This window comes from Corvus kubaryi, unplaced genomic scaffold, assembly GCF_017639235.1.
Source record: "Corvus kubaryi isolate FWS band 111438036 unplaced genomic scaffold, C.kubaryi_AGA036_p1.0 135, whole genome shotgun sequence".
NCBI classification, from domain to species: domain Eukaryota; kingdom Metazoa; phylum Chordata; class Aves; order Passeriformes; family Corvidae; genus Corvus; species Corvus kubaryi.
In genome coordinates this window covers 1,623,730-1,636,827 of record NW_024580669.1, presented here as the reverse complement: position 1 = coordinate 1,636,827, position 13,098 = coordinate 1,623,730, and the positions used below count along the sequence as shown (strand labels likewise).

The following is a 13,098-nucleotide window of genomic DNA, read 5'->3' as shown; positions in this document are numbered from 1 at the left end:
CCTAATGCAAAAACCACTGAGAAGCTGTCACCAAACCCCAGAGGCCCTTACATTTCCGCTGCTGGAATTTGCAAGGCTGCCTGTGCTGCTTCCATCACCCCTGCAGCTGACAGCTCCCACACCAGAGCTGGGCTGGGAGGCAGGGTCAGGGGCAGTGAGATGCTCTGTCACTTGTGGAGGGCCACCAGGTCTCACCTGAGACAGGGACAGGTCTTTGACTCACATTTCCACAGTCAGCAGGAGGTTGGGAACACAAGACTGAGCCAGATTCCGTCTGAATGAGACAGAAAGGTAGCAAAGCAAAGCAGCACATTTAGCTTAACCTGCCTCCAAAGGGTCAAGAGTGAGAGTCTTGAGCAGATTTGCTGCTACTTCTGTACTCCAGTTTTGCTCATCTCCAGTGGATCCTCCAGCTGTTTCCAGAAGGTCTTAGATGAATATCAAAAGATCCAGCCTTATGTGTCTGAGTTTCCCCATATTCACAGGAGCAGCCTCCATTCTTACCTCAAGGCTCTTCATCCTCTGAAGTGACAGGAAATTTGTTCATTAGACTTCATAAGCAATTAAAATTATGAGGAATTGGGGTAAACCCATCATTCCAGCACTGCAGCTCAGATGGAGCATGTGAGGATAACTAGGCCATGGGATCTGTCCTCACAAGTATCATGAGCACAGCAACTCAGCCCAGCCTGCCTTGAACTGGAGAGAGAGCCCAGGGGCCATCCATTGCCACTGATGGATGGAGAAGGATTTGGGATGTACCAGGATATAGTTAGTACTCTCCTACTGAAAAAATAATTATTCTTGTTCTTTCCAACCTCGTCTTTCCCTGGGTTGCCTTTGTTTTGGTTTTTTTGTTCTGTTTTGTTTTGTTTTGTTTCGTTTCGTTTTGTTTTCCCAAAGAAAGCGACACAGCAGTGACCTGCGAATACATCAGTGACCTGGGAATACATTTTGTCCTCTGTTTATCCAGGGATAAATATTCTTTCCCTCCCTACCAATGGGGAAAGGCTCCTTAGTGGAGCTGTTTCATAAGAATGACTGTGCCTGCTGCTGCTCAGTAACTCATTAACTCATCAAAAGAGAAGAGAAAAGCCACGTTGCCAGTGTTTCCTCCCTAGCCTGAAATTTCCCAGCACAGCCCATGGTTTAGGCAGCTTAGCATGGAGCTAATTGCCTTCCAAAAGATCTTTTTGTCATGGCTGTTGTTTGTCGCTGGGATGGGACTGCACTCATTAATAATCATTTAAGCATATGAAAAGCTCGTAACGAATCCATGTGCTGCAGACGGCAGACACAATTACAGCAATAACATAATTAGGGTTATGAAATAGCTGGCTGCATCCAGACCACTGGAGGAGGGAGAGGTGTGTGAAAGGGGTATGGGGGACAGTTCCAGCTGGGAAGGGCTGATGGAAAGCTTGGGAACAACCAGCTCTTTTGTGGGATGCAGTGAAGCACTGCAAGGACATGCTGTCAGTTCCTGCGCTGACACAGAATGGCAGTTTGAGTTTCCTGGGAAGCATCTGAGCTGCTGGTGAGGCACTGGAATAGATTGCCCAGGGAAATCGGGGATGCCCCATCCCTGGAATTGTCCAAGACCAGGCTGGACGGGGCTTGGGAGCAACCTGGGATAGTGGAAGCTGTCCCTGCCCATGGCAGAGGGTGAAATGAGATGAGCTTTAAGGTCCTTCTAACCCAAACTGTTTGAGGGAACACTTTTTTGTGTGTGCAAGCCCTAGAAATGGCAATGTTTTTATTTTGCCTGTGCGTGGCTTTTCCTGCTGCTTCTCCTCTTAGAATAAACAGTGGAGGGTTGATGGACAGCACAGACTCGATGGCTGAAGAGTGAATTGGTGCACAGGTTTCTCTGGGAGAGGAGGTCACCCAGCCTCACCTCAGTGCAGAGGATGTGAGGGGCTGCACCCTCCTCATATGGACACATTTTCATCTTGCCTGCTGAAAGCTGCACTGTGTAAGAACAGCTTGTTATCGTGATGAGAAAACATTGGGATCTTTTTGGAGATGAAAAGTGAAGAAAGACAAGCGAGCAGCCTTCAGATACACCAAAAGCTGCCCCAGAGATGCAAGGAATGAGCTGTACCCCCTGCCCTGGGGATGCCTGAGTTTTAATTACAGCCAGGCAGATTTTGGCTGCCCAGCAGGGAAAATACTCTGATGGGAAGGACAGGGAAGCACGGGAATGGATTGCCTGAGGACAGCAGAGGCTCTGTTGTTGGAGGCCTTTAAGAAAGGGGTAGACAAGCATCTGTTAGGAAGGCTTTAGACAGAGCTGATCCTGCCCCGAGGCAGGAGATGGTTGGGTTGACCTCCTGAGGCCCCTTCCAGCGCTGTTTTTTATTATCTCCACTGACAACACTCCCTGCCTTGACCCTTGGTATGCTACTTCTTGAGCCTTCTTTCCAGCAGAGGGAGAGGGGGCACAGAAAACTCATTTTTTAAAGTAGAGCCAGGATTTGCACCTGTCATGTGATGCTCTTTTTTAAAGCCCTCGGAGTTTCTCCTTAAAACCTCAATAACTCACAATGTTAGGGTACATGCAGCTTTTTATTGTAATAAGCTGGCTCAGTTTGTCCTTCTTTCTAAAGTTAGCTGCAAAGTGACCAACATACATCACAAGCACTGCACAGGTAGAGATTTCCTGGTGACTTGAGAGCCCTGAAACCCCAAGGGGACACACTGGGTAGGTGAAATCCCAAATGGGTACAAGTCTGTGTGTTTTGTGTACTCCAAACACTCTCAAAGCACTTCCAAACAAGATCTAGACCTTGACATCTAAAGGCTAATGGGATGCGAATCATAGTTGCTTCACGAATCATCAAATCAGAATGGTTTGGGTTGGAAGGGACCTCAAATCTCATCCAGTGCCACCCGTTGCCATGGGCAGGGACACCTTCCACTATCCCAGGTTGCTCCAAGCCCTGTCCAACCTGGCCTTGGACACTTCCAGGGATGAGGTATGGGGAATTATAAGGTAGAATTGGGTTGTGAGCTGTAAAAGCTCCCTGCAGAGGCACATGGCAGCACAAAGGAGCACATGGGGGCACACAGAGGCTTGTCTCCACTGGACCCTGGGGGGAGGAGGTGTCACAGGGCAGAGCCCTATGGAGAGGAGCCTGCTGGGGGCTGATGGATGAGTGAACAGCGAGTGACCACCCCACAGAAGGACATCTGGAAAGTGTGTTGCTGATGTGGCAGCACGGGATAGGTCATGCCATGTAAGGAAATGCTGTGCCTTGGAAAGGTTTATAAAAGCAATTCACTGCTTTGAATAAACGGCTCAGATTCCCTGCCGGTCTGAGTTCCTGATTCAATCGCCAACAATGAGGCAGCCACAGCTTCTCTGGGCACCTTGTGCCAGGGCCTTCCTACCCTCTGAGTAAAGAATGTCTTCCCAGCATCTTACCTAAATTTCTCCCTTTCAGTTTAAAATTGTTGCCCCTCATCCTGTAACTTTCTGCCCACGCATGGGAAAAAAAGTAGATGAGATCATGGCCCCAGGAGTCGGGTAGCACCAGCTAGGTCAGGCAGTGTTTGCACCCAGGTTAGCACAATAAAACGCAGATATTCTAACTCCAAATCCCACATATCAGATCACTTTAAGCTTCTTTTGATCCTGAACCTGGCAAGCCTATTCTGAATGGTCTCCATTGCATGACTCTTAAGTTAAGAACACTTCTGATGTCTCCACTGGCTTTAAGTTTTTCTTAGAGGGGCTATTTTCAATGCACAATAAGCAGCCAAAAGGAGACCAAGTCCCTGCAGGGATGAGGAAGAAAAAGAGCACCAGATCCTCTCCTTGCAGCCCTGCAGGTGTTTTGGGCACCAGTGTGAAATGGAAAACTCTTTGGCTTCTGCTTTTTGTGCTCTGCCCCTTTTCATTCTCCCACATCCCTGTCTCTTTGCCAGGCTTCAGTAGGGAAACATCATATTGATTGTGATGCAGGCAATTAAATGGTGTTAATGAAGTTCAAACAAGTGTTATCATAAGCTTGGCAGCATGGAGAGAAATGAAAGGTCAGCCACAGCCCTTTGTCATCTTTCAGTGTGGTGTTGAATGCTAATGAGACGGTCCCAATTAGAACAGGCTCCCCTTTGTATTGCTTGGGGATTGCATCAAATGCTCCCAAGTTCTCCAGATTTCCAGGCTCAAAGGGGACATTTGAAGTAAACTTGAAAAGATGCAGATCTGAAGCTGCTCTAATGTAAATTCAGCAAAGCCTATGGAGTTTTACTAACTGGAGTCAGATGAGATTCTGCTTTACCATTCCCATTCTTTTCCTCCTCTTTTTTTTTTTCTCAATAGACTAATATAATGATAATTGAAAAGCCTCCACTTTGTTTTAGAACTGCAGCTCGATTCTTTGTGGCTTCAACAAAAGCCAAATAGCCTGTCCCAATTTCCCGGGTTAATTGTCCTGTCTCATCAGGCCTCGTGTTCTGCAGCAAGAAATCCAAGATGTGGCTGCACGGGGACACTTTTTAACCACGTGTTTCCAGCTCTGGGTGTATCATTTGAACAGTGAACCTGCTTTTCCCCAAAAGCCAGAAATTCTCAGCTGGATTGTTTCAGCAGGCAGAGTCCACCTGTGCTTCCAATAATGTCATAAAAGGACTATCATAAAATCACAGAATAGTTTGGGTTGGAAGGGACATTTAAAGGTCATCTAGTCCAACCCCCCTGCAATGAGCAGGGAACATCTTCAACTAGATCTCACTGATGCACAGTAATTTTTTGTTGCTCTTGTCAGCAAATCCATTATCTTGATTAATTATAGAAATGGACACTAAAACAACCAACCTCTCAAAATGTCATGGAAGATCTCCATTTCTTACATAGTTTTCCATTAAGTTGACATGAAATTGCAAAAACTGGTAAATTTTAAAATTTTTTAATTAGTCATTGTCAGGCGTCCTCATTCTGAAGGCAGCGCTTGACTCATCACAAACAAATAACTGAAAACATGAGAAAATCCTACTCTGAAACATGAGCCAAACAAACAAATAAAACCGGTGAGGATTCCTGACAGTCTTGCTGTTGAAATCTTTTGGAACCAAATTTCCAGTTGACCACCCTGTGGAGGTAGACCACTGGTCAGGCCAGAAGCTGTAACTATTCCCTTCCCAATGCACATTCCCAGGTGGAAAGCTGAAGGATTGCAGGGAAGTCCTTTCATCCCTGCCTCCTTCTCATGCCAAGGTCATGCCCTGCTCTGAGTTTTGTGAGTCCTAAAGGCTCCACACCAAGAAACCAGAGGTTTCAAGGGGATGGCTTGGAGTAACCCAGCTCAGCTCCATTTCCAGACCTCTAAATCCAGGCATGTTTTAATCCAGAGTGCCTCAAGTTGGGTACAATCTACCACAGTCTAATTACCCTCTTAGAGTTTCCTCCTCGTCAAAGAAGTTCGTTTGATTTCACGTTCTTCTGATTTACTCAACCACTTCTTAAACTCCCTGACTTTTCATCTCTTGATTCACTCTTTGAAGAAGTCTAGTGGTCTTGAAGGATGCCATCTCCAGCTGATGCTGACTACAGAAATAGCTCAAACCAGCACTGGAAGCCTTTGGATTTGGAATAACTCCCTCAAAGCACAATCGCAGAATGGAGAAAAGGAATTCATTAGCTCGGGGTGGAACTCAAATTATATTTTATTCATCCCTGATAGGTTTTTTCTTTCATCTCCCACTGCATCCAGGTGCCACTGCCTTGAGTCAGTGGAACCGACACACAAAAATAAAAGCAGGGAAGAAGCTCTAACCATATTCCAAAACCTGCAGCCTCCCCTTGGGCTTCAGTTCGAGTTGTCAGACATCAGTGCAGATAACAACCCAGCACATGCTGGGGACAGGAATCCAGGGCTGTTTACAAGCAGCAGGAGGTGTTATGTACCTCGTTTGCAAACCCAGTTGTTTGGGAAAATTTCCAAGGAAATGCAGCACCTATTGCTGAAGATCACTGGACACCAGGATTTACCTCCAAAAAGTTGTAAAATCAATACTGGAAAAAATCAATACTGGAAAAAATAAAATGGAAACTGCAGCCTTTTGTTTATCTGGGGGGGGGGGGGGGCAAAGGTGTTTTGTTTATTTAAGGAAATATCCCATTCTCCACTTAAACACCTCAGTTTGTCACTCAAATGTAGCATCTCCCAGGATAAAATCAACCAGATTGATTGGAACCAGATGGAAAACAAGTTATTTGTCCACAGAAACCACCCACACACCCACACAGAGTGTTGCTAAAGCATCACTGGAGAATGACACCTTTGGGTCACTGTTGATACAAACTTGATTTCTAAATGGAACATCCAACACTTCCTTCCCACTATCCAGGTCAATCCAGCAATCAGCCTCAACCCATACTAAGAAACTTGGACACGGTACCAAAAGTAGGTCATAATTAAGCAAGGTAGCTCGTAAGAGCCTTGCAGGTTGCCTAGAAACGACATTTGCTGAAGTGTTTAACCACATCTAAAAATAATTGTCCAGACAAATCACAGACCAATGGGAGAATTGTTGGAAAAAATGCTGCCTCGAGCCGAGTAGGGGATGGAGCTGTTTGATCAGCCACACTCCTTTCACGAAATGAGAGGAAACCATCCCCAGCAAAGGCAATACAGGGATTTGTAGCGCAGTGTGAGGTGTCTGCAGCAGCAGAGGCCTTGTACAACCTGCATGACACGGTATCAATTTTAGGCCATGCCTGGGAAGTCATCCAGAGAAATCACTGCTGAAAGCTGGATGCAGTGCACAGGAATGATCTGTAGGATAAACCCGCCTTTGTATTTACAGAGCAGCAACCATTCCCCATCTGTGCAGCTCCCAAACCTGTCAATAATGCCAGGCAAGTGCAGAATATTGGAAAGCAAAGCACAGCTTCTGCTGGATGAAGAGCAGGATGTGCAGTTTTCTTGTCCTAGGGGAAACCCTTCAGAAAGGGTTTCCAGCATGCTGCAGGAATAGTTGTTTTGGTTGTATTCCCTGTGGAGCAGCTTTGCCAGGCACTGACCCTTGCCACAGCAGATTGAAGCACAGCCACAGGTCTTGCAGGTGTGGAGAAAACGCTTGGAAAGACCTCTGACCTGACAGAAAATACCTGCAGAGCTTCAGTCAGCAGCCTGTCAATCGTCTGGTATCTCATTCAAAGCACAGAAGAGCCTCCAAGGGAAGTTACTGGGGGATAATTATAAATCCCTTGGGACCCAGGCAGTGTGGGGACTGTCACAACAATGCTGAAAGCAGCAGACCACTTCTGGCCCATGTGGAAAGACTGAGAAGCCTGTGTGCTTCCCAGGGCTCACACACATCACCTGCCTTCCTTCCTCCCTCTGCCACTTCTCAACAGTTTCTCCTCAAGGGAAACAATGCTGGCAAACACCTTCAGCTCCCATCATTAATTAAATTTCCGTCTCTGCCACAAGGCATGAGGGAGCAAAAGGCTAACATGGAGATTTCCACTTAGAAAAAGCCAAAGACAAAAAAGCCCCAGGGGCAGTTTCCAAAAGCAACAGTGGTGCTGCCTCCTACCTCCACCCACAAAGCAGGGCCTCGTTGTGTCACTTTATGTCATTCCAGGGTTAAAACTCACCTTTCCACCCAGTTCTTGTAGCTGGGGATGTCCTTGGCGTAGAGGAGCTTGTTGGAGGGGGAGTCTTTGCCCAGCCGGTGCTCTGAGGTGGAACAGGAGTCCATGAAGGTCTGAGCCACCACGGACAGGCAGGCGTCTGTGATGCTGTTTTTGTGGATGTCGAAGACAAACTGTGGGTTCTTGATCATGTTAACCCAGAACCGCAAGGGGAGGCTGCAGGAGGGGTGGGAGAGGGGACACAGTCAGTGCACAGCTCACAGGCTTTGCTGTGTGACATCACAGCAGCAAACGGTGGGTGGGAATCAAAGATAGCGGTGTGGATATGAAGATTCTGGGATAAACTTTTCTACATAATGAGTTCCTCCCCTACAAAATCTAGGGACAGCAGTGAGGTCACCTTTTGTCCCTGTTGTCCTCACAAGGCAGATTTGGTCAGTCTCAAAGTCAATACAATCTTGTTGAAGGTGCCCATAAATTAATGGGAGTATAATTTAGGTGATGACAAAGACTCTGAATCTCTCTGTGTTAAGTTGCAGTGCAAAGTTGACCCTGTTGGTTGCTCCATCAGATGAGGAGAGGCACTAAATCCACAAAAATTATCATGGTATGGGTTATAAGGCACTGGAACAGGCTGCCCAGAGAAGCTGTGGCTGCCCCTGGATCCCTGGAAATGTCCAAGGCCAGGTTGGACAGGGCTTGGAGCAATCTGGGCTAGTGGAAAGTGTCCGTGCCCATGGCAAGGGGTGGCACTGGATGATCTTTAGGTCCCTTCCAACCCAAACCTCTCTGTGATTCTATACATTTCTCATTGAGGGACTTGGCTTTTAGCCCTCACAGCAACCCCATGGGAAGAGAGGTGGGCAAAGCTCCCAGATGGAAATTGGGAATGCTCATGGCACACCCTGTGTGTGCTGGGACACCTTGTCCTGTCACCACTGCTCCAGCCCAAGCCTGCACATGATCTCAGTACCCCGGGCAGGAAGCAGTTGCTACATGACAGCGAAAGCCCTGTTGCCTCAAGGAAAAAAAAAAGGGAACTGGGAAACAAGTATCACAGCCTTTGATATGAAAATATATCTGCCCTAACCAAGGAAATGCTATTCCAGTTGCAATCCAAAGCCCTTTCCCCCCTTTTTCTCCAAAGAGCATCTCATTTATATGAGATGCCCTGAGGTACCTTGTATGAGATACCTGCAGCCTTTGCCTCAAGCCTTTTTGTCAGGGCAAATGCATCGCAGTGATCATGGCCCAGGAGCTGGGATGAGTCACTGAGCACAGAGCCCAGCTCCTGTCTCTCTTTCAGGCAGATTGTCAAGTCTATCTTCACTCTCTGCACCTTCCAGTTTAGCAAATTCTCCTGATATTCCCCAGTTCCTCCCATTTACTCATTGTGTTCACAACACTGTAAAAAATTCATCTCCAAGTCTGATAGACTTTGGGTAACAACCTTGCTGACAGAGGGTTGACACCGTGTTTTCCTAAACCTCTGTGTGTTCTCCTGAGCCAAAATCACAGAACAAATGTAAGGAAAGCCCCACACAGGGAATCCTGTCAGCCAAGTTCAGGAGAAATGGGAGATGTTGGAAAACACAGAATTATAGAGTGGTTTGGGTGGAAAGAGACCTTAAGGATCATCCAGTTCCAACACCCTTGGTGTAGGGACGCCTGCCACTATTCCAGGTTGCTCCAAGCCTCATCCACACTGGACTTGAACAGTCCAAGGATGGGGCAGCCACAGCTTCTCTGAACAACCTGTGCCAGGGCTTCAGGGAAGAATAAGTAAAAAATGGCAATGAGACATGATGGAGTTGTAGGATTTTAGGCTGGGAATGGAGAATCATCACTTGGGGGATGAGGTGGATGAGTGAACCTTGCAGAAGTCCTTGTGCAGGTGTTTGGATGACAGACACAGCCACGGTGAGGAGGAGCAGAGTGTGTGTTTGTGTGCCTGGGTGTGCCTGGGTGTAGGGAGGGGATGGGGGACGATGTCCCTGGCTGGGAATAATGAAGCCCTGTGATGTGACTTTGAGTTAATTTGATCTGATTGAACAGATTTCTTCATACTGCCCCTTTTCCCACAAACACACACACTCTGCCTTCCCCCCTCCCCCCTTAGATAAACCTCCTGCTCATTTAGGCTGAGTGGCTGCAATCAGCCTTAGATTAGTGCCGCAGATAATGTTAATAATATGCTAATGTTTCATTAGTTGAAAGCCTCTTTGGTGCATGGGGTTTCTTTTTTTATGTCACCGGTGCTGTGACGATCTTCCATCAGCATGGCTGGGAAAAGGAAAAAATGCATGAGCTGGGAGCCCCATGGCTCTCCCCTGCTGTTCATTTATAGTCCCTGTGTTTGCACAGGAGAAGGGGAGGGAGCCATTCCCCAGGGAGCTCTTTCCAGGGGGAAGACTCAGCAGAGAGGAGGTTTTTCTCCACTGATCCTGGCTTTTCCAGCTGTCCTGTTGCAGGTATGAGGAGGAGCTGGCAGCTGGAGCAGGGGGCTGATGTCACACTCTGTCACTGATGTCACACTTTGCCACTGATGTCACTCTTAGTCACTCACTCCAAAGGAGACTCACATCCAGCTCCAGACCCTTTAAATACTTCATACCATTGGAGATGCTCTCCTGGCCTCCAGCTGCCACCCAGGAGGGTACAAGTCTCCTGTGGGTGCTCCACATCCTCTGAGGATGTCTTGGATACCTTAAGATTCTCAGCTGGCATGAGATACCTCTGTGTGGGCAAACAAATGGAGCTGGGAATTCAAACACCCAGTGTAGATGAAGCCAGTGGTGTCGAATCCTCTCCCATGCCTCCCTAGATATTCCTATGTGATCCTGGGCACTGCAGCAATTAAAAACTTCATTTTTCCTCATCAAATCCCTCAAAAATCTATCCATTTCTATGTAATACAGGGCAAACTGGAACCTGTTTAGCAAAAGTGCTCCATCCCTGGCAAAATACTTTAGATTTTGGGATTTTCTGGCTTCCCCATTGGCTTGGGAAGACTGAGCCTGGTGCTTCAAATCCCATACAAGGGTCCTCAGCTCCCCCACGTCCCTCTGCTCTCCTTCCAGCCTAGTATCTGGTGCTGGACTGTACTGGGCTGTCTCACTCACTCACCAGTTGCTCTTCCAGGTGTGCCGCACGTGGGGGTCATGGATGTTGTGCTTGTCTGCCTGCTCATCCAGGAAATCAAACATGTACTTGATGGCTAGGGGGAGGGCACTGCCACGGTGAGCAGTGCTGAAGATGGTCTCAAACAGGTCATCCACGAATTTCTGGAGGGTGCCCTGGAGGGAGAAGGAAGGAAGGAAAGAAGAGCATGAGGCAACGAGTGGGGAGAGGATGTTGAATTTTGGTAGCCCACTGAAAACAGGGCATGTCTGTGGATCAGAGCCAGGTGTGATTGAAAAGTGGGGGCCTTCTAAGATTGGTTAAGTGTGACATGACCTGGGAATTTCAATACAGGTGTGTATCATCACAAGAACCTTTACACCTCATTTCCACACAGATTCCTCTCTGCATCCCATCCTCAATGCTTTGGTGCATCCATGAGACAAAACCCAGCTGTTTTCTATGCTGGCTTTCACCCAGGGCCATCTTTTAAGCTGGGAAGAGAAGCCAGCAGGAAGAAAAGTTCTGCTGTAGAGCACAGCAGAAGGTGTTGTGGACACAAATAGGACAAGAGAACCTAGAGAGGGGCAGCTGGTTAACGCGTGACCAGGGTTTTTACTCCCCACTGGCAGGACAATCCCAGATCCAGGGCTTGGAGAGTCACCCTTGCGAGGACAGTTGACTTTTAGCAGGAAGGAGAGGAGCTGGAATATCTGAGGCTGGGAGAAGGGGACAGCTAAGGAGTTCTAGGCTGGGTTTGGAATGGAACCAGGCACGTTTTTTCTGTCACCAGAGCTTCACAGGTTCTGGTGTGAACAAACCGTACAGCTGCTAAAATAACCAAAAGTCAATTGAATCTCCAACAAACATTCCCTGAAATGAAAAATTTCCTTTCCTGAAAGATAAAACTCTGCCCTTTCTCAGAAGACCTAGGGAAGAAATGTCTCCTTTCTAGAAACAAAGCCTCAGGTTCCACCAGAGTGGCTCAGGTTTACCTAGAGTTAACAAACACTTAATTAGAAAGCTGGTGTCTCTGGCTGATTCACCACTTGATTTATTCTTCGGGAAACAAACAGAGGCACCTTTTGCTTTTGTTAACTCCTGCAGGGTGAGCAAAACCCTGCAGCACAAGTCTGACTCAGAAAGGGCTCCGGAGGGGAAATCCTCTTGGTCTGACATGGAAGAGCTGCCCCCAGGTTCAGTTCCTGGAGGGAATTAATTCTCTACATGCTCACCCTCACAAATGCCAAGAAAACCTCTGAGGCTTTTAGACAAGAGGCTCTTACGTATCAGAGGTCAGGGATTTACCAGAATAAAAATCATAGTCAGTTTAACGAAGTATTCCTGGGGATTGTATTACCAGTGACTGCTCTCTCTCTTTCCCTCCCTATAATGGTCACAATGAGAAAAGAAAATTGTTTGGCCCAAGAGAGGAAACAATAAAACCCCAACCTTCCTGCTTTTTCTTAACTGTACAGGTTTTGCAGCTGCTTTTCTGCCATCTCCATAAAAAACAAAACAAAGAAAACAAAACCAACCCAAACCAAACCAAAAAAAACCCAACAACAAACCAACAAAAAACCCAACCCAAGTGTTGAGTTTGTGACCCAGAACAGAAAGCAAAAGCAGTTCAGTGGTGGGGTAGGGGCTGTATCCCCAAACAACATAAATCAGCACCAGTCTAATGCTTGCTGGTCTACACCAGCTGGGGCCTGAGCCCCAGGGAGCAACATTTCCTTTTCATGTAGTGTGATCCATAAAAGCCTCCTGATGCCAGGGAATGGGGCATGGACCAGGGGCTAAAGACAAAGCCACTTTACCTCCAAATCCCTCTGCAGCTCAGACAGCCAGGCTGAGGCTGCGGGGAGAGCCAGACATCAGAGGCAAAATGAGTTGAGGAAAAAATGTGCAGGTAGATCTGGAAAGTAGGACTTAAACGAGTGATGGAAATGTGTCTGATGGGCAAAATCTGACAGCATTTGCACGAACATAGGGAATTTTTTTCTGCCTATTCACACCCTGACAAAAAATGGTAGTGGTCAAAACTCCAGATGTGTCTGGAGTTTTAGCAAACTCCAGATGTGTCTGGAGACTCAGGTCAGGATGTCCCTGCTCTGTCCCCACTTGATTTAATCTGTATTTTCTCTCTGGAGACCCTGGGTTTTCCTCACTGTAAGGTCAATGTAACCCCCTCCAAGTCATCAGCACAACAGTCTTTATTGGCCCAGGGGAAAGGCGGAGGAGGATTTGTACCACAAAACTCAGGATTTTGTGGTATGGGAGCCCATTTCACACTGTGAGGCCTGACACGTCCTTGGAACCTGCTCTGAGCACTTGCCTGGCTCTTCACTTGCTCAGCTTTGGTACAAATT

General features: G+C 47.3%; 1 protein-coding gene across 3 annotated transcripts in view; it reads right to left on the bottom strand.

Annotated features, from left to right (window-relative positions):
- PLXNA4 (plexin A4) overlaps positions 1–13,098 on the bottom strand; it is a 424,984-nt gene that overhangs the window by 10,277 nt on the left and 401,609 nt on the right. For all 3 annotated transcript variants that reach the window (XM_042052316.1, XM_042052297.1, XM_042052307.1), the window contains exons 29-30: positions 10,733–10,902; positions 7,610–7,822 (exon numbers count right to left, since the gene is read on the bottom strand). In XM_042052316.1, the coding sequence (XP_041908250.1) occupies positions 7,610–7,822; positions 10,733–10,902 (383 nt within the window). The remainder of the gene's footprint in view (positions 1–7,609; positions 7,823–10,732; positions 10,903–13,098) is intronic.